At 37.4% G+C, this 25,467-nt stretch overlaps 1 protein-coding gene across 1 annotated transcript in view; it reads left to right on the forward strand.

Moving 5' to 3' along the window:
- LOC119027745 (obscurin-like) overlaps window positions 1–25,409 on the forward strand; it is a 43,940-nt gene extending 18,531 nt beyond the window's left edge. Inside the window, exons 10-49 of the mRNA XM_037113177.1 lie at window positions 196–465; window positions 1,274–1,540; window positions 1,663–1,938; window positions 2,104–2,403; window positions 2,930–3,196; window positions 3,711–3,953; window positions 4,159–4,272; window positions 4,395–4,410; window positions 4,504–4,577; window positions 4,699–4,749; window positions 4,918–4,933; window positions 5,027–5,100; window positions 5,387–5,437; window positions 5,549–5,552; window positions 10,803–10,882; window positions 11,175–11,207; window positions 11,723–11,998; window positions 12,471–12,770; window positions 13,446–13,712; window positions 14,198–14,497; window positions 15,770–16,036; window positions 16,533–16,775; window positions 16,897–17,007; window positions 17,130–17,145; window positions 17,239–17,312; window positions 17,430–17,480; window positions 17,708–17,764; window positions 20,291–20,304; window positions 20,463–20,526; window positions 20,827–20,859; window positions 21,620–21,886; window positions 22,030–22,305; window positions 22,451–22,753; window positions 22,986–23,252; window positions 23,868–23,972; window positions 24,086–24,101; window positions 24,196–24,269; window positions 24,366–24,416; window positions 24,649–24,711; window positions 24,873–25,409. Coding sequence (XP_036969072.1) covers window positions 196–465; window positions 1,274–1,540; window positions 1,663–1,938; window positions 2,104–2,403; window positions 2,930–3,196; window positions 3,711–3,953; window positions 4,159–4,272; window positions 4,395–4,410; window positions 4,504–4,577; window positions 4,699–4,749; window positions 4,918–4,933; window positions 5,027–5,100; window positions 5,387–5,437; window positions 5,549–5,552; window positions 10,803–10,882; window positions 11,175–11,207; window positions 11,723–11,998; window positions 12,471–12,770; window positions 13,446–13,712; window positions 14,198–14,497; window positions 15,770–16,036; window positions 16,533–16,775; window positions 16,897–17,007; window positions 17,130–17,145; window positions 17,239–17,312; window positions 17,430–17,480; window positions 17,708–17,764; window positions 20,291–20,304; window positions 20,463–20,526; window positions 20,827–20,859; window positions 21,620–21,886; window positions 22,030–22,305; window positions 22,451–22,753; window positions 22,986–23,252; window positions 23,868–23,972; window positions 24,086–24,101; window positions 24,196–24,269; window positions 24,366–24,416; window positions 24,649–24,711; window positions 24,873–24,880 — 5,639 coding nt within the window. The 3' untranslated portion in view covers window positions 24,881–25,409. The remainder of the gene's footprint in view (window positions 1–195; window positions 466–1,273; window positions 1,541–1,662; window positions 1,939–2,103; window positions 2,404–2,929; window positions 3,197–3,710; window positions 3,954–4,158; window positions 4,273–4,394; window positions 4,411–4,503; window positions 4,578–4,698; window positions 4,750–4,917; window positions 4,934–5,026; window positions 5,101–5,386; window positions 5,438–5,548; window positions 5,553–10,802; window positions 10,883–11,174; window positions 11,208–11,722; window positions 11,999–12,470; window positions 12,771–13,445; window positions 13,713–14,197; window positions 14,498–15,769; window positions 16,037–16,532; window positions 16,776–16,896; window positions 17,008–17,129; window positions 17,146–17,238; window positions 17,313–17,429; window positions 17,481–17,707; window positions 17,765–20,290; window positions 20,305–20,462; window positions 20,527–20,826; window positions 20,860–21,619; window positions 21,887–22,029; window positions 22,306–22,450; window positions 22,754–22,985; window positions 23,253–23,867; window positions 23,973–24,085; window positions 24,102–24,195; window positions 24,270–24,365; window positions 24,417–24,648; window positions 24,712–24,872) is intronic.
- The last annotated feature ends 58 nt before the right edge of the window (window positions 25,410–25,467 follow it).

Raw genomic sequence — 25,467 nt, forward strand, 5'->3', positions numbered from 1 at the left:
CATTAATGTTATTAATGCCAAAATCACTACATGTTTTTATTTTAACCAGATTTTCATTTCAACAAACTTTAAATTCTAATGTTGTAAAGTTATTGATATGTTCATAAAGGCCTTTTACCAAACCTTTAATTAAAAATAGTCCTGTTAACTGTTTAATCCTGTCTGAATCTCAACTGTGTATTTTTATGTCAACAGTTTCCAACAGGGCCACTTTGACCCTTCAACCCAACTGGCCTCAGATATTCAGTGGAGAGACGATCACTCTCAGATGTGACATCCAGAGAGGTGGAGTTAATAAATGGATGTATAAATGGACTAAAGACAACTTAAACACACCTCCGACATACAATGAATACAGGATTATCAGTGCTACTGAGGCTGACAGTGGAGAATACAGGTGTAAAGGAAGAAGAGACTCATATTCCTCAACACGGTGGAGTGATGTCATCACATTGACAGTATCATGTAAGTTGGATCTTTCATACATAATGACAATAAAGCAACAGAACACACTTCTTTAACAATAATGTACAGTAGCTCTCTTCAAGGCACGCAATGACACATTCTGTTTGACATGGTAACTAAAAAGACGTCAGTAATCAGTACTGCAACTTTTGAAATATACATAAATTTACATCAGTTAAAAAATGTCATGTAACCTGTAGAGTGGAATGTTGGTACAGTGTAACACTGTTCAACTGGTTGAGTTAACTCAGGTTAATCAGCAGTCAGGTTAGTTCAGATGAATCACTTGAGTAGTCTCCACTTCCTGTAAGTGATAGTGTCAGTGGTTGTCTGTGTTGTGTGTTCACTCTGTGATAGACTGACAGTCTGTCCAGGATGTAACCTGGATCTCATCAAATGTGAGCTGGGATAATCACCCTGTGAGCCTGCAGAGGATAAGAGGCTACAGATCAATGATCATTAAACAGTTGTCTTTCAACAATGACAAACCACAGTGAAAGTGTTCAACTTGGCTCTTCAACACTTCAACACAAGGTTTTACCTTCACAAATGTAACATTCAGTAGTGCAGCAGCTGATTCATTAAGAAACCAGGAAAAGAGAGACGGACATGACATGTAAGAGCTCCTTGGCCAGGTTTAAACTAATATGTGTATAATATGTTTATAAATCAATTCAGTGTTAATATTAATGTGAATTTAAGTCTTACAGTTCAGGTATATCTTGTCTGTAGGGGCTGCACTATATAAACTGAAGTAAATCACAGTGACATTAATTTCCTTTTTATGTCTTTGTTCTAAATCAAACAGCAAACAGACCAAAGGCTGAACTGAGGGCTGATGACAGAGACATTCCTGTAGGGGGCAGTGTGACCCTGACCTGCTCTGTGAATACATCATCATCTGGTTGGAAATACTTCTGGTACAGAGGAGAGAAAACATCTGAACCTCTGAGCTCTCAACTCTCAGCTGGACCAATCAGAGTCTCAGAGGGAGGAGTCTACTGGTGCAGAGGAGGAAGAGGAGATCCAGTTTACTACACAGAGTACAGTGATCCAGTCACTATCCATAAAAAGGGTGAGTTTGAATTGTGACATTTCGTGTATTTATATTTGTTGATTGATTAGAAAAAAGACATGATGTTGATTCATCTTTTTGTTATTTTTATTTCCTCACCTTGAATTGCTGAACATGAACAGTTCCAAACAAGGCTGTTGTGACTCTGCAGCCAAACTGGTCTGAAATATTCAGAGGAGACAGGATCACTCTCAGATGTGAGATCAAAGATGGAGGAGACACTGAGTGGGAGTATGAATGGAAAACAAGCAGCTCAGAAAAACCTTCAAATCAAAATGAACTCAGCATTAGATCTGTTTCTGCATCCCACAGTGGAGTCTACAGGTGTAAGGGCAGAAAGAAAAGAGAAAAGTCTTCATCAGATTGGAGTGATTCCTTCATACTGACAGTATCAGACAGTAAGTCACATCACATTTCTTTCAAAGTGAAAATTATACAGTTCATTAAAAAGCTGTTTTGGTTAAATATATTTAAAGTAAATCTTCAGTATATACTGATTGTGCAGAATGTACTTGATCCTCTATCAACACATGTTTTCATTCTGAAAACTCATTTTCCAACAGAAGCCCAGTCTGTCCTCACTGTGTCTCCATCATGGCTGAGTGCTGGAGCCTCAGTAACTCTGAACTGCAGAGTTAAAGATCAATCTGCAGGATGGAGGTTCTACTGGTATAAGACTGTTCCTGATCCATCAGACAACTTCTACAGCTATGAGCTGCTACCTGGCAGCAGCAGTGGGACTGAACAGGATTCCTACATTGTTGATGGACAGACACACACAGCAGGATATGTGTGCAGAGCTGGAAGAGGAGATCCAGTGTTTTACACTGATTACAGTCAACCTCAGTTTGTCTGGTCTGCGGGTCAGTTTGTTTCTGTCTCTTAAGAAACAGATGTTATATCAGCTCTGGTCATCTTTTTCTAAATGATGATAAACATACAGTATCTTGAAAAAAGAAAATTCATTTACTGTGGTCTTATCATCTTGTCTCTCTCACTAGCATCAAGCTAAACTTCACACTTTCCACCCAACTGGATGGAATTTACTTGTTTCCTTCTGTCCTCACTCTTTAACACAAAACACAAAGAGAGAGAGAGAGAGAGAGAGATGATATCTTGGTTAAAACTTTACTCTCATTTGCAAAAAGTACTTTTAGTCTGGATACTTAAGCTGTTCTTACTGCTTACAGCAGCTGTAGTCACTTGGTTGTTAATCATATAACATGTACCCAGAAGGGTAGCAAGAACTCAGAGTAGAAATCATAATTTTACCAAAATACTGAACTGCTGCAATAAAATAAACAAAGCTAAGGACTATTAGAATTGAGGCATTTTCTGTCTAAAGATCTCTGTGCTCTGTTTGACCTCTTATCACATGTTGTTTTTCAGATTTTCACTCATCAGCGTCTCTCACAGTGAGTCCTGACAGAGCTCAACACTTCACCTCTGACTCTGTCTCACTGAGCTGTGAGGGAAACTCTACTGAGTGGAGAGTGATGAGGTCACCTGAGAACAGATACCTGTCAGACTGCTCCACCTGGGGGACAATGACTGGATCTACATGCAAACTAAACACTTACTGGCTCAGTGGTGCAGTGTACTGGTGTGAGTCTGGATCAGGAGAGTTCAGCAACTCAGTCAACATCACTATACTGAGTATGATTTTATCATATTTTGTTTTTCTTTGACTTCTTATTTCAAACATCCCATTGTGTGTTGAGGAGTACAGCACACTGACATGTTAAGAGTTCTGCCCAACACTCTGCTTCATGATCTCTCTAGTAATGAATTGTTTTCACTTAATAAACATAGTTAAGTGTTTAATCACACTGTGATTTTAAGCATGTATAAATATAGAATATAGATTTGTGCCTGATGTGTTCTTCAGTTTTTAGGTCCATGATCACCATTTAAAGTCCAGTGTGAAGGATTTAGTGACATTTAGCTGTGAGGTTGCAGATTCAGCAGCTGAAAGGGTTCTTGAACAGTAAGACACACAAGGTGTATGAAGATAAAACATCAGATTTATGATCTCTGTTAAATCAATGAGAAAAGTCAAAGAAATAAAGCCAGCATGTATCTTTTCTCATCTCTCTACATCCACTCATTCTCAAGTTCCTCGACCAGCTGATCTCTGACTGAAACCTTGTATTCTTTGACTGTTTAACAGATAAAAATATGATCCTGCTGAGCCCTGCCCGTCCTGTGACTGAGGGAGATTCTGTTAGTCTGAGCTGCAAATCAAGAAGACAAACATTTGACTCCACTGTGTTTTTCTATCACAATGAGAACGTCATTCAAAGTGACACCAGATGGGAGTTAAATATCTCTGCAGTGTCAAAGTCAGATGAAGGATTCTACAAGTGTCAACACTCAGGACAAGAGTCAGCACAGAGCTGGATGTCAGTTCAGGGTGAGTAGGATTAAAATGATTCTTCCATTTTCTTTCTGTAAACTGTGTTTCTGCCTGAGAAACAAACTTTGTATTTTGTGTGTGTTTATATCTTTATCATGGTTTAATGTGACACAAGTGTCATATTATTAAAACGCTTTGCCAAGTCAGTTTTACAAACATATTATACAAGTTTATTAATAGTTAATATTTACTATTTTTACAGCAGTGTCCAGGCCTGAAAGCTCTTCACTTCCTGTTCTGTTGATTGTTGGGCTGGTTTGTGGAGTCGTTCTTGTTTTTCCTCTGCTAGTTTTGTTTTGCTACAGAGCATCCAATGGTGAGAACTTCTTCTTCTGTTATTATACGTTTTTTAATTATTCAAATTCACACACATACTCTGATCTGATGAGATAGAGCAGCAGCATAACAACCATCTAACAACTAATGTCTTTTTCACAGATTCATGCTTTGTCAGGTAGGTGCAACACTCTCTCATCTCATGTTGAACATAACATCAACACAGTTTTATGTTCCTATTTAAATGTGTTGTATCTGATACGTGTTGTAGACCAGTCCAGTCTGAGAGCTCCAACACAGATCATGTGGACTACGAGGTTGATCATTACTCCACTCTCCTCCATGGTGAGCAGTTAAACTAATCTGGATTTTTTTACATATTATATGCAAAATTTCTAATATAATCGTAGGTATTGTTTAATCAGTATTGTAAACTAACCTTTGCTTGATACTTATTTCTCTGCAGGTGATGTTTGTCTTTATGAAACAATCAGAGGACGTCAAGAAGCTGAACATGGTACAGTTTATACCTTTTTATTTACCATGGAGCTGTTAGAAATACTAGAATAAGACAATTTAATTTAACTGTAAGTGACTTCTTGACAATCCTTGAGAATGTTTATTTGTCTGAAATGACATATTTTAGACTGAGTTACACATCTAACAACAAATGTCTTTTTCACAGATTCATGCTTTGTCAGGTAGGTGCAACACTCTCTCATCTCATGTTGAACATAACATCAACACAGTTTTATGTTCCTATTTAAATGTGTTGTATCTGATACGTGTTGTAGACCAGTCCAGTCTGAGAGCTCCAACACAGATCATGTGGACTCTGAGAATGATCATTACTCCACTCTCCTCCATGGTGAGCAGTTAAACTAATATTATAAATCTAATCTTATATACTTATACAGTGGAGTCCAAAAGTCTGAGACCATTGAAAATCACTAATATTGTCATGTAAACCTGGAAATAATCAGAAAGTGCTAACAAAGTGTGAGTCTGAGCATCAAATCATTTCCAGTCTCCAGGTTTCTAAAGGAGCAGTGCATGAAACAATATAAACTCTAAAACACTTCACAGAAACTGGATCAGTTGTTTACAGTTAAACTGATTAGACTAACAATGTCTTGATATTTATTTCTCTGCAGGTGATGTTTGTCTCTATGAAACAATCAGAGACGGTCAAGAAGCTGAACATGGTACAGTTTATACCGTTTTATTTACCATGGAGCTGTTAGAAATACTAGAATATGAATCACTATAAATGTAAATGATTAATTGACAATTCTTTACTTTGCTTTTTCTTTCAGGACAGTAAAGAAATCTGCACCAACTAAACCAATGGAACAGACGACAACATGAACAATTACATCTGTGTATTTTGACAGATTTTATGGAATCACTGTGTGCAGCTGTGCTGTCCAAATAACAAACAGTATGTTGTAAAGTAAGATAGAAAAATAGAGAATAACAGAGTCAATCTGTTTCAGTGCTCCAAGGTGAGCGATGGCTATGCAGGGTGAAAAGGTAACCATTATATGTGAGGTTAAAGGTAAAGAACAAAGTTTTTATTACAGCTGCAGCATTTCATTAGACTGCTGTAGAAATATGAGACATGCTCAGTATTCTGTACAGTTAATTTGTTAGCAGATGATGTCAAATAATGGCTTCATGTGGATTTTATTATTGTCTCTTTTAGCACAAGACTACTGAAGCAGAATCCCTGTTTTATTTACACACTTCATCATTACTTTTCATTTTTACAGTTGTGTTGTCACCTTTTGTTTGTGTTCAGTGTTTGTAGGAAACATTGAATGCAACTTTGATACAATATGTTTGAGCTTGTGTAGCAGGTACCAGCTTTAAAGTCAGCGTCTTTGTTAAGTGTTAGATCAGGATAGACGTCAACACTGACTTTTGATAGAAGTAATAATCTGCTATCAAACAACATGATTACTTTGTGTGGTTTCTCACCATTTTTCTGTGTTCACATGTGTCCTATTAGTTATTCAACCCTTGTGTATATAGTCGATGTGCTTCCTGCTGTCTTTGTCAGTTCGTCTGTTCAGTCTCCTGTCTTGTTCTGCCCTGTTCCTGAGTCTCCTGGTTTCATGTTCCTGTCCCTTCTCTCCAGTTTTTATTCTCCATGTTGTTGCTGGTTTTTTATCCTTGCCTTTTTATTTGATACTTCGCTTTTGGTTGGTTCTTTCCTTTTTTGGTTTGAACTTTGTTCAGATTTTTTGGTTCATCTTCGTATTTTGTTTTTTTTTTTGGGATCTGAATCTCAGCTGTCATCAAAGCTTGCTATGTGTTCTTTACCTGTTGGTTAAAGAAGTGATATAGTAAATTAAAAATAATTAATTCCACATTGGACATTGCACTAATGAGATGCATTTTCCCTGCTGTTTCAGATAAGCACTCAGGACTTAAATTTTTGCATTTCTCTCATTTTCAAAAGTCATATATACAGTAATCGGTCAACATGTGTCTGAGTGATATACTTTGATACAGACACCAGACTGACGATCTTTCCTTATTTGTCAAATTTAATTCTGAATGAAACACCACTTTGAAAAATTAGGAAATTATTTACTTTGCAATCAAACAAGAAACAGCTGTTTTACTCTGGTGCTGCTGTAATATTCTGAACAAAATTTTATGGGTGACAATAGTATACACATAACACAGGCCCATAACAAACACCAGCAGTGTGGATGCACAAACTGTCACCATTTACTGTGTAAAATGCACAGATAGACTTGCAATAAAATGTTAGTATACGATTTGATATGATTAATATAATGTTTGTGTGAATTAATGAATGAATAAATAAATAAATAAATAAATAAAATGGCTAACGGTAATGTGGGCAGTGTCTGGAGTGAGTGATTATAGTGTAACGAGATTCTGATTCTGGAATGAGTAAGGCAAGTCCAACCGGTGACTTTGAAAAGATCCCCTGTTGGCTTTCAAGTCCCCTGTTAGGGTGAGTGTTACAGCCACTGTTAAAAAGGCCTCACACACACACACACACACACACACACACACATATACATGCATAGATGAATGCACATGAACACATATATGATTTAAGGCATGTCCAACCAGAAACTTTAAAAATGTCCCATTTTGGCTTTCAAGTCCCCTGTTGGTGTGAATGTTATGACTCCGTTAGAGTCACTGTTAGAAAAGTTCACGAGCACACACACACACACACACACACACATATACAATAATTCTATGATTTAAAACAAGCGGGGACCTTTTAAAATGTCCCCTGTTGGCTTTCAAGACCCCCAGTCAGTGTGAGTGTTACAGCCACTGTTAGAAAGGTCTCTCTCTCACACACACACACACACACACACACACACACACACACACACACACACACACATACATGCATAGATGAATGCACATGAACACATTTATGATTTAATGCAAGTCCAACCAGAAACTTTAAAAATGTCCCATTTTGGCTTTCAAGTCCCCTGTTGGTGTGAATGTTATGACTCCGACAGCCACCGTTAGAAAAGTTCACGAGCACACACACACACACACACACACACACAATAATTCTGCTATGATTTAAAACAAGTCAAACCGGGGGCCTTTTACAATGTCCCCTGTTGGCTTCCAAGTCCCCTCAAGTACCCTGTTGGCTTTCAAGACCCCCTCTTAGTGTATATATGTATATCTGTGTATTCACATATACATGATAGAACATCAGTACAACATCAGTAAATGTATATATACACACATATACACACACACATACATACGTGTGTGTGGTCTGTGTGTGTGTGTGTGTGTGTGTAAATAGTTACATACATGTTTTTTTATTTTGGTTTTCTTTCAGGTCAATAAAGAATCAGTATCACCAAAACCAATGGAGTGGATGATGACATGAAAAATGACATCTGCAAATTTGCAGCTTCTACTGTAATCACTGACCACTAACCCTAACCCAGCAGCACTGTCCAAACATAAGACAATGTTTTGTAAAGTTAATCTGCAAGCAGGTCATATAAGAATAATATACCATATGGTATGAATATATTACGGGTGTCATATATAATACTATACTATAATACTAGTACAAGTATATATCTTCTGTATATCTTCTTTGGTATATCACACTTTCAGTATTTGGGTTAAAAAAGAAGATTGAAACAATTAAAACATTTAATGTACTATATGTGAAAAACACATACAACTTTTCCAGTCATTTTTAAAAATGTCTTGATACACTCATCTTAGCATCATCTGGATGGAAACATGTACTGTTTTATAATTTTAAAAGTTTGACTGGCCATTTTAGGGATCCTTAGCAGACGAAACAAAAGAACATGTGAAGAAACTACAGTCCTTCATAAATATTTTGATGATTTAACAGAAAGGCTCTTTGTGGCTGTGTCAGAGACACACAGACCCAATGACCTCCGACCTTAAAGAGAGAGGATGTCAAGAAAGACAAGGAACGTACCTGAGAGGACATGCATCGTCCCACCAACCACTGACAGCCTTATCTCTTAAAGCTATCAGGAGTCATAAATATGCTGCATCCTTTTTGAGTTGGTTCCTCTCTCTTTCTTCATCTATCCAACCTAAGTGTTTGAAATGGTAAGAATGGTAAGAAAGGTCTATACTTGAATGTTTAAGAACAGAGCTAACTGTTAAATGTTCATTACTTTTACTGACATTAACTAAGATTCCCCTTGTTTTTTGATTACAGTCATTCATTCAGTCGGAAATAGTTTAATACCTATATTTCCAATTCTTTCATGCCTTATCATTGATCCACTCTTCTCGTACAAACAGTAATGTGCAAATGCATGTACGTTTAATGGTCCTCATTCATCATCCTTGTCCCTGAGTAGTTCAATAAATATCAAATGAAGTTGTTGTGTTTGTGTTTTCTTTTAGAACAGAGGTGGAGGTCAGTGTCATCAGAATATAAAGCTTTCATATGGATCACTTATTCATTTATTGTGATTAATCTTCCTCTGAATTAATGAATCAGTTGATGAGTTAATTGATGGAGGTGGTGCCCTTTCTAAAAAGAGTTTGATTATATCTCATATAGTCTGTGGTGAGAACACTAAAAAGGTCATATAACTAAGTTACTTAAAGTTGAGGACTCTCTTATTTGAGTCACAACTTACTGATAATGGCTCTGGCAAGGGGGTCCCTGTGTCCCCATACCAGGTGGTGTACTTTCCTATTGCACAGATTCTTATGTTGTGCTTTATTGTGACATTTTTTCATCGACACAAACTTTTGCATGAAAATTGTTGTTGGTATATCTTTGCGGTTGGCAAGAAGTGTAAGTGTGTTGTAAGAGTCATGTGAAAAAGGGAAGAAAGATGAGACACTTTATCAGATGATGAAGTTGAAGAAAATTTGTGTAGTAATTAACTTCTCTATTTGAGGAAAACATTTCCCTCAGAAGCAGAGTGTCTGGTTGGATGTGAAGATAGGGCACATTTTTCTCTGTGTGCTGGGTTTGTTCTGCAAGTACATTTGTCACTTTTTTTCTTTTTTGACTTCCAGTGTCAGACTCTTTAACATGGTTGTTTTACACATGAGCTCTGTTACTGATTTGGCTTTTGCCACCATGCACGTGCAGCATTTAGTCCAAGCTGTTGTAAGGGTTTTACATACTTATGATTATTGTCTAATTAACTTTTCATTTTTATTTTAGTGCTGAATACACTCCTCTATGAACATGCTGAAGGTGAGCAATTGTCTTTTATCTGTTAACACATATTTACTTGTACATTTTTTCCTGTTTATCACCTATTGTACCACTCTCACTGGTCAGTTCCTCTTTTTTCCTTTTTTTTAAAATGTACTTATCAATTGTCATGTCCCCAGTGACTGAAAATACCCTCTCACAGGGAACAGAGGTAGCGGTACAACAACAGGGGTTGCCACATTGTGCATGAAATTATCATTATTATTATTGTTGTTGTTGTTGTTGTTATTATTGTTGTTCTTGTTCTTGTTGTTAAATTATTACAATACCTCTTCTTCTATGACTACAATCTCTGTGATGAGGCCGTTGCAGATGCTGTCATGAGAGGCATCATCCACACGAGGAAGGTTTCCACTTTGTTATATGATGAGTTTTAGTAATAACTAATGATAAGATAATGATACGTGGAAATGCAGGTACCACGCGAGTGTACATCAGTTTAATACATACACTTAGAATTCATTCATCCACTCATGTACATTCAGTATGTGCAAATGTATATATGTTAAGTGGTCCTCATTCATCATCCGTGTCCCTGAGTAGTTCAGTAAATATCAAAGGGAGTTGTTCAATCAATCAATCGATCTTTATTTTTATGGCGCTTTTCATACAGTTGTTGTATTTGTGTTTTCTTTTAGAACAGAGGTGGAGGTCATTTGATGTAAATAATTTTCCTTTGAATTCTTCGCGGTTGGCAAGAAGTGTAAGTGTGTTGTAAGAGTCTTGAAAAACGGAAGAAACATAAGACACTTTATCAGATGATGAAGTTGAAGAAAATTTGTGTTGTCATTAACTCAACATGTTTGAAGAGAACATTTCTCTCAGAAGCAGAGCGTCCGGCTGGATGTGAAGATGGGGCACATTTTGCTCTGTGTGCTGGGGTTATTCTGTGAGTACATCTGTCACTTATTTCATTTTTTGACTTTCAGTGTCAGACTCATTGACAGACTCATTTATGGTTGTTTTACACAGATGAGCTCTGTTGCTTATTTGGCTTTTGCCACCATGCATGTGCAGCACTTAGTCCAAGCTGTTGTAACGAATATTAGGGATTATTTTATTTGTTTAGAACAGAAAAACAGAAATGTGTGAGCTGTCGATTGATGAGAGGCTGATGAAACTCCAGCTGAATTTTGAATACTTGTGATTATTGTCTAATGAACTTTTCAAACTTATTTTAGTGCTGAATACACTCCTCTATGGACATGCTGAAGGTGAGCAATTGTCTTTTATCTGTTAACAAAGATTAATTTATTATTTTTTTCCTGTTTATCACCTACTGTATCACTCTCACTTGTCAGTTCCTCTTTTTGCATTGTTTTTTCATGCACATCTCATTTTACTCAGTACCCATTTTGCAATGACTACATTAATGCCTTCTTTAAGTATGAGTGATATGATTTTTTTCTAATTGCACAAGTTTGTTATTTGTCGAAATTATCATTGAATTAGGCAACAGAGATAGGCTTCTTTCTCTAACAATAATAATGTGGTTCTCATCAAGGCATGCAACAACAAACTTTTTTAGTGTTTTTTTTCCCTGCATGGGAGTAAAGTTACATAACAATAAGACAGTAATCAGAGTACTGCATGTTTGGAAATATGATCATACACAGTACCCACAGCGCAGATCAATTTTTGTGACTGATAAAGTTAAAGACAATATGTTTGATGTAGATTTAACTTTTTCATTTTTGTTTCCTCACTGTGAATTGTTGAACATGAACAGTTCCAAACAAGGCTGTTGTGACTCTGCAGCCAAACTGGTCTGAAATATTCAGAGGAGAGAGGATCACTCTCAGATGTGAGATCAAAGATGGAGGAGACACTGAGTGGGAGTATGAATGGAGAACAAGCAGCTCAGAAAAACCCTCAAATCAAAATGAACTCAGCATTAGATCTGTTTCTACACCTAACAGTGGAGTCTACAGGTGTAAGGGCAGAAAGAAAAGAGAAAAGTCTTCAACAGATTGGAGTGATCGCTTCACACTGACAGTATCATACAGTAAGTCACATCAAATATTTCATTTGTATATTATATTTGGGGGCCCAGTGGCTAGCACTGCTGCCTCACAGCTAGAAGATCGCCGGTTCGCGTCCCGGTTGGGACCTTTCTGGGATCTTTCTGTGTGGAGTTTGTATGTTCTCCCTGTGCAGAGTGGGTTTTCACCGGGTACTCCGGCTTCCTCCCACAGTCCAAAAACATACTGAGGTTAATTGATTATTCTAAATTGTCCATAGGTGTGAATGACAGTGTGCCTGGTTGTTCGTCTCTATGTGTAGCCCTGCGATAGACTGGCGACCTGTCCAGGGTGTCCCCTGCCTTCGCCCTAAGTCAGCTGGGATAGGCTCCAGCCCCCCCGCGACCCTGCAGAGGATTAAGCGACGTACATATAATGTGTACAGATGATGGATGGATATTATATTTGATCCTCTATCAATACATGTTTTAATTCTGAAAAATGATTTTCCAACAGAACCCCGGCCTGTCCTCACTGTGTCTCCATCATGGCTGAGTGCTGGAGCCTCAGTAACTCTGAACTGCAGAGTTAAAGATCAATCTGCAGGATGGAGGTTCTACTGGTATAAGACTGTTCCCAAACCATCAGACAACTTCTACAGCTATAAGCTGCTACCTGGCAGCAGCAGTGGGACTGAACAGGATTCCTACATTGTTGATGGACAGACACACACAGCAGGATATGTGTGCAGAGCTGGAAGAGGAGATCCAGTGTTTTACACCGATTACAGTCAACCTCAGTTTGTCTGGTCTGCAGGTCAGTTTTTTTTATTTCATCACCTCTGTTTATCTATTTTCTGTCTGTGATGAACAAATGTTTTCAAGATACTGGAGAGAAACTGACATATCTTCATCCGTCCTTATTTATTCATTTATTTAGATGATCAATTAGTTTGTTAGTAAATTAGTAATACTGGAATGTGTTTATGTATTATAGAATGGCCCTTCACGTGCATTTATCTTTATATATTTACTTTTATTTCTTGGTCACCTGACCTGGTTGTTTCTTATTTTTTCAGAGTGAAAAACAAAAATGTATGTCCAAAAGACAAAATTTGGCTGTGATGTGAATTCAGTTTTCAACAAACGACCCATATCATTTCCGTTTTTGTTGAAAGCATTTTCATTCTTCAAACAGTCATAAAGGAATTACCAGAAAGCATAAACACACCATCTTTTTTAACATGACATGAAAAACATTGAATTTGTTTTTTTGTTTCACAATGAAAAACCAAACAAATTCATAGTTGTTTTGTTTTTAAATAATAAAATAATTCAAGGATATCTGATGATACCCAGACAAAGGTTATTGGAAATGATTGTCATAATCCGCAGCTATAAAAACAAAAGAAAAGGACTGTTTGAACAGAGGCATTTTCTATCTAAAGATCTCTGTGCTCTGTTTGACCTCTTATCACATGTTGTTTTTCAGATTTTCACTCATCAGCGTCTCTCAGAGTGAGTCCTGACAGAGCTCAACACTTCACCTCTGACTCTGTCTCACTGAGCTGTGAGGGAAACTCTGTTAAGTGGAGAGTGAAGAGGTTAACTGAGAACAGATACCTGTCAGACTGCTCCACCTGGGGGACAATGACTGGATCTACATGCAAACTAAAGAGTAACAGGCTCAGTGATGCAGTGTACTGGTGTGAGTCTGGATCAGGAGAGTTCAGCAACGCAGTCAACATCACTGTACAGGGTATGATTTCAATACATTTGTTTTTTTCTAATATAAATTATTTCAAACATTCCATTGTGTGCTCTGTCCAACACTCGGATTCACAGTCTCTCAAGTTAATAATTGTCTTCAATTGAAAAAAATAGTTAAGTATTTAATTAAACTGTGATTTTAAACCTGTACTAATTGCTAGCAGTGCCAGCGTCACCTCACTATGATGAGGATTGGATGCATTATGCAGCAGGTTTGTGTAGGTTTATGGGTCATCTGTACATCTACTACTTTGTACACTGAGTTGGAGTATGAATGGAGAACAACCAGCTCAGAAAAACCTTCAACTCAAAATGAACTGAGTGTTAATTTTGCTGTAGTCTACCTGGAGTCTACAGGTATAAGGGTAGAAAGTAAAGTGACAAGTCTTCAACAGATTGGTTTGATTGGTTTGATTTGATTATCTGATTCTCTATCAACACACGTTTTCATTCTGAAAACTCATTTTCCAACAGAAGCCCAGTCTGTCCTCACTGTGTCTCCATCATGGCTGAGTGCTGGAGCCTCAGTAACTCTGAACTGCAGAGTTAAAGATCAATCTTCAGGATGGAGGTTCTACTGGTATAAGACTGTTCCTGATCCATCAGACAACTTCTACAGCTATGAGCTGCTACCTGGCAGCAGCAGTGGGACTGAACAGGATTCCTACATTGTTCATGGACAGACACACACAGCAGGATATGTGTGCAGAGCTGGAAGAGGAGATCCAGTGTTTTACACCAATTACAGTCAACCTCAGTTTGTCTGGTCTGCAGGTCAGTTTCTTTCACGTTATGTCCTCACCTCGGCTTATTTATTTTCTCTTTGTGGCCAATATACAATATATAGAAAACTAACTCAGAGGTGGATAAATAACTGGCTGTGCACGTTCATACTGCTTACATGGAAGAAATGTATTTAATGTTGTGAGCCCATGATTTCTACTCTCTCACTAGCATCAAGTCAAGCTTTCTCTTTTTTCAACAGTACTGGATCATTTTACAGACAGGAGAGGACAGAATTTCCTTTTTTTCTTTTGTCCTTTTCTTTTAACTTTTTTTTTTTTTTCACAAAAAAAAAACAAATTACACTTTGTTTGTCATACATTTGATTTTACACTCAGGTCAAAAATAGGGAACATAAACATCCCATAAACTTCTCAGTTTATGCCAGTTCCTGAGCTTTAGATTTGCAGGTTTGACACACCGCAATTTTTTTGACCCTTTCCCTGGTCTTCTTCTTCACCTCTCGGGTCACTCCTCCTCCTCCTTCGCTTTGACTGCAGTGTCTCTGTGCTCGTTGGGTAGAGCAGACAGGTTGGGTGGTGGAGCAGCGGCAGGGCAGCCCATCTCTGCCATCTGGCCTGTTCACTGTAGTCGCTCAAATTCAGCTGCATCAGCTCTTCAGCTAGCATTAACCCCAGACATCCACTGAACACACAGTCAGGAAATAATATGTTCGATGTATATGATAGATATGTTTGGGGCGATTGTGACTCAGGTAGTAGGGCGGGTTGGCCAATGTTTGGAGGGTCAGCGGGTTAGGGTCGGCTGCCAATTGTGTCACAGTCGTTGTGTCCTTGGGCAAGACACTTCACCTACCTTGCCTCGTGTGAATGTGTATGACTGCTGGTTAAACAGTAAATTCATTTGTAACAGCAACCCACCAGCTGCAGAGTTGATGCTACAGATTATGAGCCAGCTGCCCTGCCACTACAGCAGACAGGCCGGGTGGCAGAGATGGGTTGCCCTGCTGCTGCTGCTCCACCACCAGATCTGTCCGCTCTACCAAACGAGCCCAGGAAAAGGGCCTAAAAGACCAGTGCATTTATCTGCAAAGCTACAGGTCACAAACTGCCATGAACAGAGCAAATCATTTGATCATTTTCTGTTTCAATTGATCATAACATTTATAATGACACACAGACCCACTTTGTTGCAACATTTGCGCAAATCCTCAGCAATAAAGAATTCAAGCATTTGAAATACGGAGTTTATCATTTTAAGAAAACTGTGCTCTGTTAGACCTCTTATCATGTTGTTTTTCAGATTTTCACTCATCAGCGTCTCTCACAGTGAGTCCTGACAGAGCTCAACACTTCACCCATTTTTCTGTCTCACTGAGCTGTGAGGGAAACTCTGCTGAGTGGAGAGTGAGGAGGTCACCTGAGGACAGATACCTGTCAGACTGCTCCACCTGGAGGACAATGACTGGATATACATGCAAATTAAAGATTACCTCGTTCAGTGATGCAGTGTACTGGTGTGAGTCTGGATCAGGAGAGTTCAGCAACGCAGTCAACATGACTATACTGAGTATGATTTTATTGTATCTTCTTTTTTTCTTATTTAAAATGTTTTATATATATATATAAAAAAAAAAAAAAACTTCTGTTTTTGGAGTGTCCTATAGTGTGTTGAGGAATACAGTTGACTGAAATTTAAGAGTTTACCCAACACTCCACACCTAATGATCTCTTAACAAATTGATTTAAATGAATGGAAGTAGTTAGGTTTTTGATTAAACTGTGATTTGACCTAGGTACATCCTCTCAGTGAAAGCTTCACCTCATTATGGTGAGGACTGGATGCAGTTTACAATAGATTTGTGTAGGTTTACTACTTTTACAACATCTGTTTGTTTGGCAGAAGGTAAGTTGTACAGTAAGACACATGAGTTATTTGATAAAACATCAGTTATTCACTCTGTAAAACATTGAAAAACGTATCATTATGTATCTACTCATGCTGAAGTATTTTGTCGACCAGCAGATTTCTGACTGAAATCTCATATTCTTTTACTGTTTCACAGATAAAAATATTATCCTGCAGAGCCCTGCCCGTCCTGTGACTGAGGGAGATTCTGTTAGTCTGAGCTGCAAATTAAGACGACAAACATTTGACTCCACTGTGTTTTTCTATCACAATGAGAAAGTCATTCAAGGTGACACCAGATGGGAGTTAAATATCTCTGCAGTGTCAAAGTCAGATGAAGGATTCTACAAGTGTCGACACTCAGGACAAGAGTCAGCACAGAGCTGGATGTCAGTTCAGGGTGAGTAGGATTAAAATGATTGATGATTTTTTTTTATGTAAACTGTGTTTCTGTGAATTCAGTTTTAGAAACATCTTCTTTAAGTTTATTAATAGCTAATATTTTCTACTTATTCCAACAGTGTCCAGGCCTAAAAGCTCTTCATTTGCTGTACCGTTGATTGTTGGGCTGGTTTCTGGAGTCGTTCTTGTTATTCCGCTGCTCGTTTTGCTTTGCTACAGAGCGTCCGATGGTGAGAACTTCTTTCTTTTTTATTAGATGATTTTTAATTATTCAAATTCACACACATACTCTGATCTCATGAGATAGAGCAGCAGTATAACAACCATCTAATAACAAATGTCTTTTTCACAGATTCATGCTTTGTCAGGTAGGTGCAACACTCTCTCATCTCATGTTGAACATAACATCAACACAGTTTTATGTTCCCGTTTAAATGTGTTGTATCTGATATGTGTTGCAGACCAGTCCAGTCTGAGAGTGCCAACAGGGATTGTGTGGACTGCCAAAGTGATAATTACTCCGCTCTTCTCCATGGTAAGCAGTTCAACTTATCAGTATGTTTTAGATGACATGTTTTGAATAAACAAAATATCTGATGATGTAAAATTAGTATTAAATACCAACCTTGTCTTGATATTTATTTCTCTGTAGGTGATGTTTGTGTCTATGAAACAATCAGAGGCCCGCAGGAAGCTGAACATGGTACAATTGGCAATCCTTTAAATTTTAAAAGATATTAAACAATTCAAATTAAACCAATGATGTCACATATTCTTTGACTGATGTAGAAACAACAGCTAAAAAGTCTGAATACTTCTTTCACATGGTGAGAATGACATGCAATAGCTGAAATCTCTTGGTAGGATCGGCAGCATCTAAACAAAGTACAGGAAGTTGGTTTTCATGCATTCATCTGATTCTTCCAATAGATGATGAACCAGAAGTGAGCTCTGTTTACATGAATGTACAGATGAGATCAGCCGCAGGTACAGTCAAGTACAACAGTCATTTTGATGATAAATAAACCCACCACCATAGATAGTTGTATTCAAACAATTTCAACTCAAAACCGTTTTTCCCTTTGCTTTTTCTGTCAGGTCAATAAAGAAATCTGTATCAACAAAACCAACCGAGCAGACGACAACACGAAAAATGACGTCTGTGAATTTGCAGCTTCTAATGTAATGTGCAGCATTGCTGTCCAAATATCAGGCAGTATTTCATAAAGTCTGTCTAAAAGCAGATCATTTGAGAGTAATATATTATGTGGTTTGAATTTTCAACAGGTGTGTAATACTTAGTGTGTGTTCTGTTATTTTTCTTTGGTATATAGTACTGTCACATTATTTTAAATTTGTTTTAAACTCCTCTAGACACTGTTAAACGTTAAAGTCAGCATCTTTTGTAGTTTTTGATTGATTAAAGATTTAAACATTTATGTCATCCAATGTATTATATGTGAAACGTCACACATCCCTTTCTTTTGTATTTTTAACAGTTTGGTTGACCACTTTATGCAGCTGTAGCAGAACATGTTATCATTTTGATCTTATGAAAGTCCAGCTCTGCTTCAAAAGCTGCTTGTTTGCAGGTTTCCGCTCTGCTATCTGATGAGTTTTCGTGATAACTAATGATAAGATAATGATATGTGGAAATGCGGGTACCACATGAGTGTCCATCTGTCAGCAACAGTTTAATATATACATTTACAATTCATCCATCCACTCATGTACATGCAGTATGTGCAAATGTATATATGTTTACTGGTCGTCATTCATCATCCTTGTCCCTGAGGAGTTAAATAAGTATCAAATGGAGTTGTTGTATTTGGTGTTTTCTTTTAGGACAGAGGTGGAGGTCAATGTCATCAGAATTTAAAATGTTTTGATGTTTATGCTCAGTATCTCTTGTTGTCTTTATTCTTTCCTCCTGTAGACACCTTTGTTATTGTTTGTTGTTCCACAAAACAAATACTTTGTGCCTCGATATTCTTGATTTAAAAGTTGTCATATTTTGTAGTTTTTAATTAAATCGCCTTACATATTTGCATCAATGAATGTACTATATGTAAAAAAAAAAAAAAAAAAAGGTTTGAGACTTACTTTATTTTAGTTTCACCTGGATGTATTTTACTTTTTATTTTGTGTTTTTTAAAGTGTGGTTGGTCTTTTTAAGCATCAATAAACTTGCTGTCAGTAGAGTTTCTAACAATTTTCTAACAATTTCCTCTTCACTTTATTATTATAAACAAATGTGTGTTCATGACAGCATATCACTTTAGGTGTCGACATTTTCAGTGTTGGGAGCCATGTATCTACTGTATCTCAGTTTAACAAGAGTGGAGATGACAAACTACCCTACTAAACTCCATTACTGATGTGAACATACACTTACATAGTTACAAGCCACCTAACCTGGAAAAATCATATTTTATTTGCAAGAAAATTGAAACAAATGTATACAAAACAAGTATAAACACAAAAGCAAATTCAGCAGAAATCAGCAGAAAATCTATATATAAAATATCTTACAAACAATATGCTGTCAAATTGCTCACAATATTGTTCATCTGATGTTGGATGGCACAAGCTGAATAAGTCAGATACACACTGTTCAGACATGAATGTCAACATGTTGTTGTCACCACGTCTCTTATTTTGCTGATGATGCACCTGTCTTCATGAACCTTGGACAAAATTGCAATAAATACTGTTGAAACATGTCAACTTTGTACATTAACCCCAAAACATAATCAATGCAATTCCCAGTTATACTGCCTACAGGGATTATATATATGTGTGTGTGTGTGTGTGTGTGTGTGTGTGTGTGTGTGTGTGTGTGTGTCTATGTATACATGTTACTGTAGTCAGAGCTCTCTGCTGAATCATCACACATTTCTGTTAAAACCAAATGGGGAAAAAAATGTATTTTTTGTGTGTGAATACCAATGTGGGGCTGTATTTCATGGTTCTGTTCCAGCTGAGGTAAATCTTGATGTTATTTTAAACAATGGCCTGCCTCTTTTGGGTAAAGGTTTAAGGAAAGTCCTTTCTTGTTTCAAATAGTCTGCCACATAAAGAACTTTTTCCAAGTTTGGTGTGAACAAACTTGATAAAGTGGCCTGAACAGAGTGACCTCAACCCAATCTGGCACCTTTGAGATGACTTTAAACTTCAACTGTAAACCAGGCCTTATCAGCCAACATCAGTAGATAACCTCACCTCAACTCCTGTTATGCCACGTTAAAAGTCTGAATCTTTTGCAGTTTTTGATTGATTGAAGCTGTAAACATTCAGTCCATTTGATATATTACATGTGAATGAAACTCTAACTCTGCTTCAAAAGCTTCTCATTTACAGGATTATATCATTCATCCACTTTTGTTGTATATGCAGTGTGTGCAAATGTACGTATGTTTAGTGGTCCTTAGTCATCATCCATGTCCCTGAGTAGCTGAATAACTATCAAATGAAGTTGTTGTATTTGTATTTTGTTTTGCTTTTTTTGGACAGAGGTGGAGGCCAATGTAAATAGCAGGAAGTGTAAACAGGTGTTGTAAGAGTTATGTGGAAAGGGGAAGGAAGATAAGACACTTTATCAGATGATGAAGTCGGAGAAAAATTCTTGTCATTAACTTCTCTATTTGCTCCATCGATACTAATGCAAAGACGACATTTCCCTCAGAAGCAGAGTGCCCGGCTGGATGTGAAGATGGGGCACATTTTGCTCTGTGTGCTGGGTTTATTCTGTGAGTACAGTCGTCACTTTTTTCCTTTTTTGACTTTCAGTGTCCCACTCATGATCATGGTTGTTTTACACAGATGAGCGCTGTTGCTGATTTGGCTTTTGCCTCCATGCATGTGCAGCATTTGGTCCAAGCTGTTGTAATGAATGTGATAGATTGTTTTATTTGTTTATTTCCTCTGTGGTAGAATATCATCACAGAAATGTGTGATGCTGTTGATTGATTGCTGTTGGCTGATAATACTCCAGATGGTTTTTACATATGTATGATTGTTGTCTCATGAACTTTTCAAACTTATTTTAGTGCTGAATACACTCCTCTATGGACATGCTGAAGGTGAGCAACTGTCTTTTATCTATTTACAAACATTTACTTATCATTTTCCTGTTTATTGCCCATTGTATCACTCTCACTGGTCAGTTTGTTTTTTCATATACCTATCATTTTACTCCATGTATCAGGACACATTTTACAATGACTACATTGATGCCCTCTTTAAAGTATGAGTGTTTTGGGGGTTTTTTTTCTAATTGCACAGGTTTGTTGTATCACCAACAGGTTTGAGGTATTATTTCATCGTTGAGTAATACAGTTACTAATTACACAGAACTGTCAGCATGTGGTTCAAATCATCCTTCTCATTTCAGATACTCACATGGCTGCCACAGCCTGTGTTTGAGTTTTATCTGTCAGAGCTTCAGAAGTCCAAAAGTGCCAGTGCTATAGTCAAATTACAAAACATATTGCTGCAGTCAAGCAGTCGAGTCTCTGTACTAAATGCGTCCTCTGGAAAGCTACTAGTTTTGGGGTATTCTGGAAGACTGGTGTGACCCTCACAGTCAGAATGCACTTGTCTTTCAACAATGAAAAAACATTTGTCCTCACAAATTTAGCATTCAAGAGTGCAACTTTAAAATTCTATAAAAAGAAACACAGGAAACGAGAGGGGTGTATGACATGCCAGAGAGGTTCTTCACCAGGTTTAAACTGATATATTAATGCAAATTTAAGTCCAACAATTCAAGTATTTCTCACCTGTGTGGGCTGCACTAATGTATAAGTTTCCCTTTCAATGTCTTTGTTCTAAATCAAACAGCAAACAGACCAAAGGCTGAACTGAGGGCTGATGACAGAGTCATTCCTGTAGGGGGCAGTGTGACCCTGACCTGCTCTGTGAATACATCATCATCTGGTTGGAAATACTTCTGGTACAGAGGAGAGAAAACATCTGAACCTCTGAGCTCTCAACTCTCAGCTGGACCAATCAGAGCCTCAGAGGGAGGAGTCTACTGGTGCAGAGGAGGAAGAGGAGATCCAGTTTACTACACAGAGTCCAGTGATCCAGTCACTATCCATGAAAATGGTGAGTTTGACATTTGTTTCGGAAACAGAATAAAAATGTATGTTCTATTCACAGTTGTTGATTGATAAAGCTAAAGACATTGTGTTTGATGTGTATTTAAGTTTTTGTTGTTTCCTTAACTGTGAATTCTTGAACATGAACAGTTCCAATCAAGGCTGTTGTGACTCTGCAGCCAAACTGGTCTGAAATATTCAGAGGAGAGAGGATCACTCTCAGATGTGAGATCAAAGATGGAGGAGACACTGAGTGGGAGTATGAATGGAGAACAACCAGCTCAGAAAAACCTTTCAATCAAAATGAACTCAGAATAAGATTTGCTACTGCACACCACAGTGGAGACTACAGGTGTAAGGGCAGAAAGAAAAGTGAAAGGTCTTCAACAGATTGGAGTGATCCCTTCATACTGACAGTATCAGACAGTAAGTCACATCACATTTCTTTTGAAGTGACGATTATACAATTCATTAAAAGGCTGTTTGGTTCATGTAAATTTTAAATGGAAATCTTACAGTTTGTATGTTTTTCAGAATGTATTTGATTTCATTTTCAAAATTCTTTTTCCAGAGGCACCCCGGCCTGTCCTCAGTGTGTCTCCATCATGGCTGAGTGCTGGAGCCTCTGTGACTCTGAACTGCAGTGTTACAGATCAATCTTCAGGATGGAGGTTCTACTGGTTTAAGAGTGCTCCTAAACTATCAAAAAATGTCTACAGCACTGAGCTGCTACCTGGCAACAGCAGTGGGACTGAACAGGATTCCTACATTGTTCATGGACAGACACGCACAGCACGATATCTGTGTAAAGCTGGAAGAGGAGATCCAATGTATAAAACGGATTACAGCACATCTAAGTTCGTCTGGTCTGCAGGTCAGTCTGTTTCTTGTCATGTCATCAACTCTTAAATAACATACAGTAACTTGGCGGTTCACAAATAATTGGCTGTGTATGTTCATACTGCTGGAATGGAATAAGTTAATTCATGGTTGTGACCTTATGACCTTTACTGTCTCAGTAGCATCAAGTCAAACTTTAATTTTTTTCACCTTACCAGGTGATTTTACGGTCTATTTGACCTCTATTCACATGTTGTTTTTTTCAGATTTTCACTCATCAGCGTCTCTCACAGTGAGTCCTGACAGAGCTCAACACTTCACCTCTGACTCTGTCTCACTGAGCTGTGAGGGAAACTCTACTGAGTGGAGAGTGCAGAGGTTAGTTGAGGGCCACTATGCGTCAGACTGCACCACCTGGGGGACAATGACTGGATCTACATGCAATATAAGTACTAAACTGCTCAGTGATGCAGTGTACTGGTGTGAGTCTGGATCAGGAGAGTTCAGCAACGCAGTCAACATCACTATACAGAGTATGATTTCACTACATTTGTTTTTTTTTCCAATATAAATGATCCCATTGTGTGTTGAGGAGTACAGGGCACTGACATTTTAAGAGTTTTGTCCAATACGCTGCCTCATGATGTCTCAAGTAATGTTTTCAATTGATAAACAGTAAGTTATTTTATTAAACCTCTACTACATGCTAGCAGTGTCAACCTCACCTCATAATGACGAGGACTGGATGTAGCATCCATTTAGTTTGTGTAGTTTTACGGGTGATCTGTATTTCAGTTTTAAAGTCAAGGCGTATATGATTTATTAGCCTTTCACTGTGAGGTTTCAAAGTCAACCAACTGAATACCCCTCTCCTCACCCTCACTTTCTAAGTGTGTAGAATGCTGAAACCTTTAAAAACCTGAAGCCTCTCTAGAGCCACTGTTTGGTTTAATATTAGTAAATAAAAATTGATCTAATGCTGCATTGTATTAACTGTGTTTTTGTCTGCGGGAGAAATTAAGTCAAAAACTGAACTTATAGTTCTAGTTTCAGACAACTTCATCAGTTGGATTCAGCACATTCAGTTTAAGAAACATGCCATGATACAAGTTCATTAACAGTTATTTTTTTCCTATTTATTGCAACAGAGCCTGAAAGGTTTTCATTTGCTGTTCCGTTGATTATTGGGCTGGTTTCTGGAGTCGTTCTTGTTATTCCTCTGCTCGTTTTGTTTCGCTACAGAGCGTCCGATGGTGAGAAATTTTTTGTCTATGTTTTTTAATTATTTAAATACACACACATACTCTGATCTTACGCAATAGAATAGCAATATAACAACCATCTGACGGCAATGTCTTTTTCACAGATTCATGCTTTCACGGGTATGTATAACACTCTCTCATCTCATTTTGAACATAACATCAATACATTTTTTCTGTTCTTATTTAATTGTATTGTATTTGATACGTGTTGTAGACCAGTCCAGTCTGACAGTGCCAACAGGGATTGCATGGACTACGAGAATGATAATTACTCCACTCTTTTCCATGGTAAGCACTTAAACTAATCTTTACATATTTGTATTATGAGATTATGTTCTGTTTGTCTCATAAACTAACCTGATCTTGATATTTATTTATCTGTAGGTGATGTTTGTCTCTATGAAACAGTCAGAGGCCATCAAGAATATGAACATGGTACAATTTATATTTTGACAATCCTCTGAGTTTATTTACATTTCAAATGAATCCGATGATATGGCATATCCTTTGATTTGTCCTAAAAAAAAAAAAAAAAAAACGCTGAGAGGAATGAGTACTATGTCGTGAGAAGATGACATGCAATAGTTGAGAATACTTTGTAGGTCAGCAGTATGTAAACAACGTACAGGAAGTTGGTTTTCATGCAGTCATCTGATTGTTCTTAAAGGGATGGATGAAGAACCAGAAGAAAGCGCTGTTTACATGAATGTACAGAGGAGATCAGCTGCAGGTACAGTCAAGTACAATAGACTTTGCACAAAATACAAATGTAAAACCATAATAGATAGTATGATTCAGAAATGGTCGGTTACTGTCACATTATATGACATAACAGGTTAAAATGTCATATCCTTGATTGTTAGATTACCATTTGCTTTGGTTTTCTTCTAGGTCAATAAAGAAATCTCCAACAACAAAACCAATGGAATGGATGACAACATGGTAAACTACATGCTTGTATTAAGAGCATTTATGTTATCATTATGTGCACATCTGCTTTTCAAATACGGCACAACATTTTGTGAATGTTAATCTTATAGCTGGTCTTTTTAAATAAATATATCATATGGCTTGGATCTTCTACAGATTATTACATGTAATAACTGGAGTTTTTTTTAACTTAATGCTCAGTATCTCTTCTTTTGTTTTGTTCATTCTTTTCAAAACTCCTGTTCACATTTGTTACTGTTTGTTGTTCCAAAAAACAAATAATTTGGGCCTTGATACTCTTGACTTGAAAGCCGGCATCTTTTGTAGTTTTTGATTATATATTGACATCAATGAATGTATTATATGTGAAAGACACATCCTGTTACACATACAAGTTTGTTCTGTCATTCTGAAAAAGGTTTGAGACTTTCTTTATTTTAGTTTAACCTGGATGTATTTTACTTTTTATTTTGTTTTTTTAAAAGTGTGGTTGACCCTTTTTTAAGCATCAATAAACTTGCTGTCAGCAGAGTTTCTTTCATAAACAATTTCTTTC

This window comes from Acanthopagrus latus, chromosome 10 (assembly GCF_904848185.1).
Source record: "Acanthopagrus latus isolate v.2019 chromosome 10, fAcaLat1.1, whole genome shotgun sequence".
NCBI lineage: Eukaryota > Metazoa > Chordata > Actinopteri > Spariformes > Sparidae > Acanthopagrus > Acanthopagrus latus.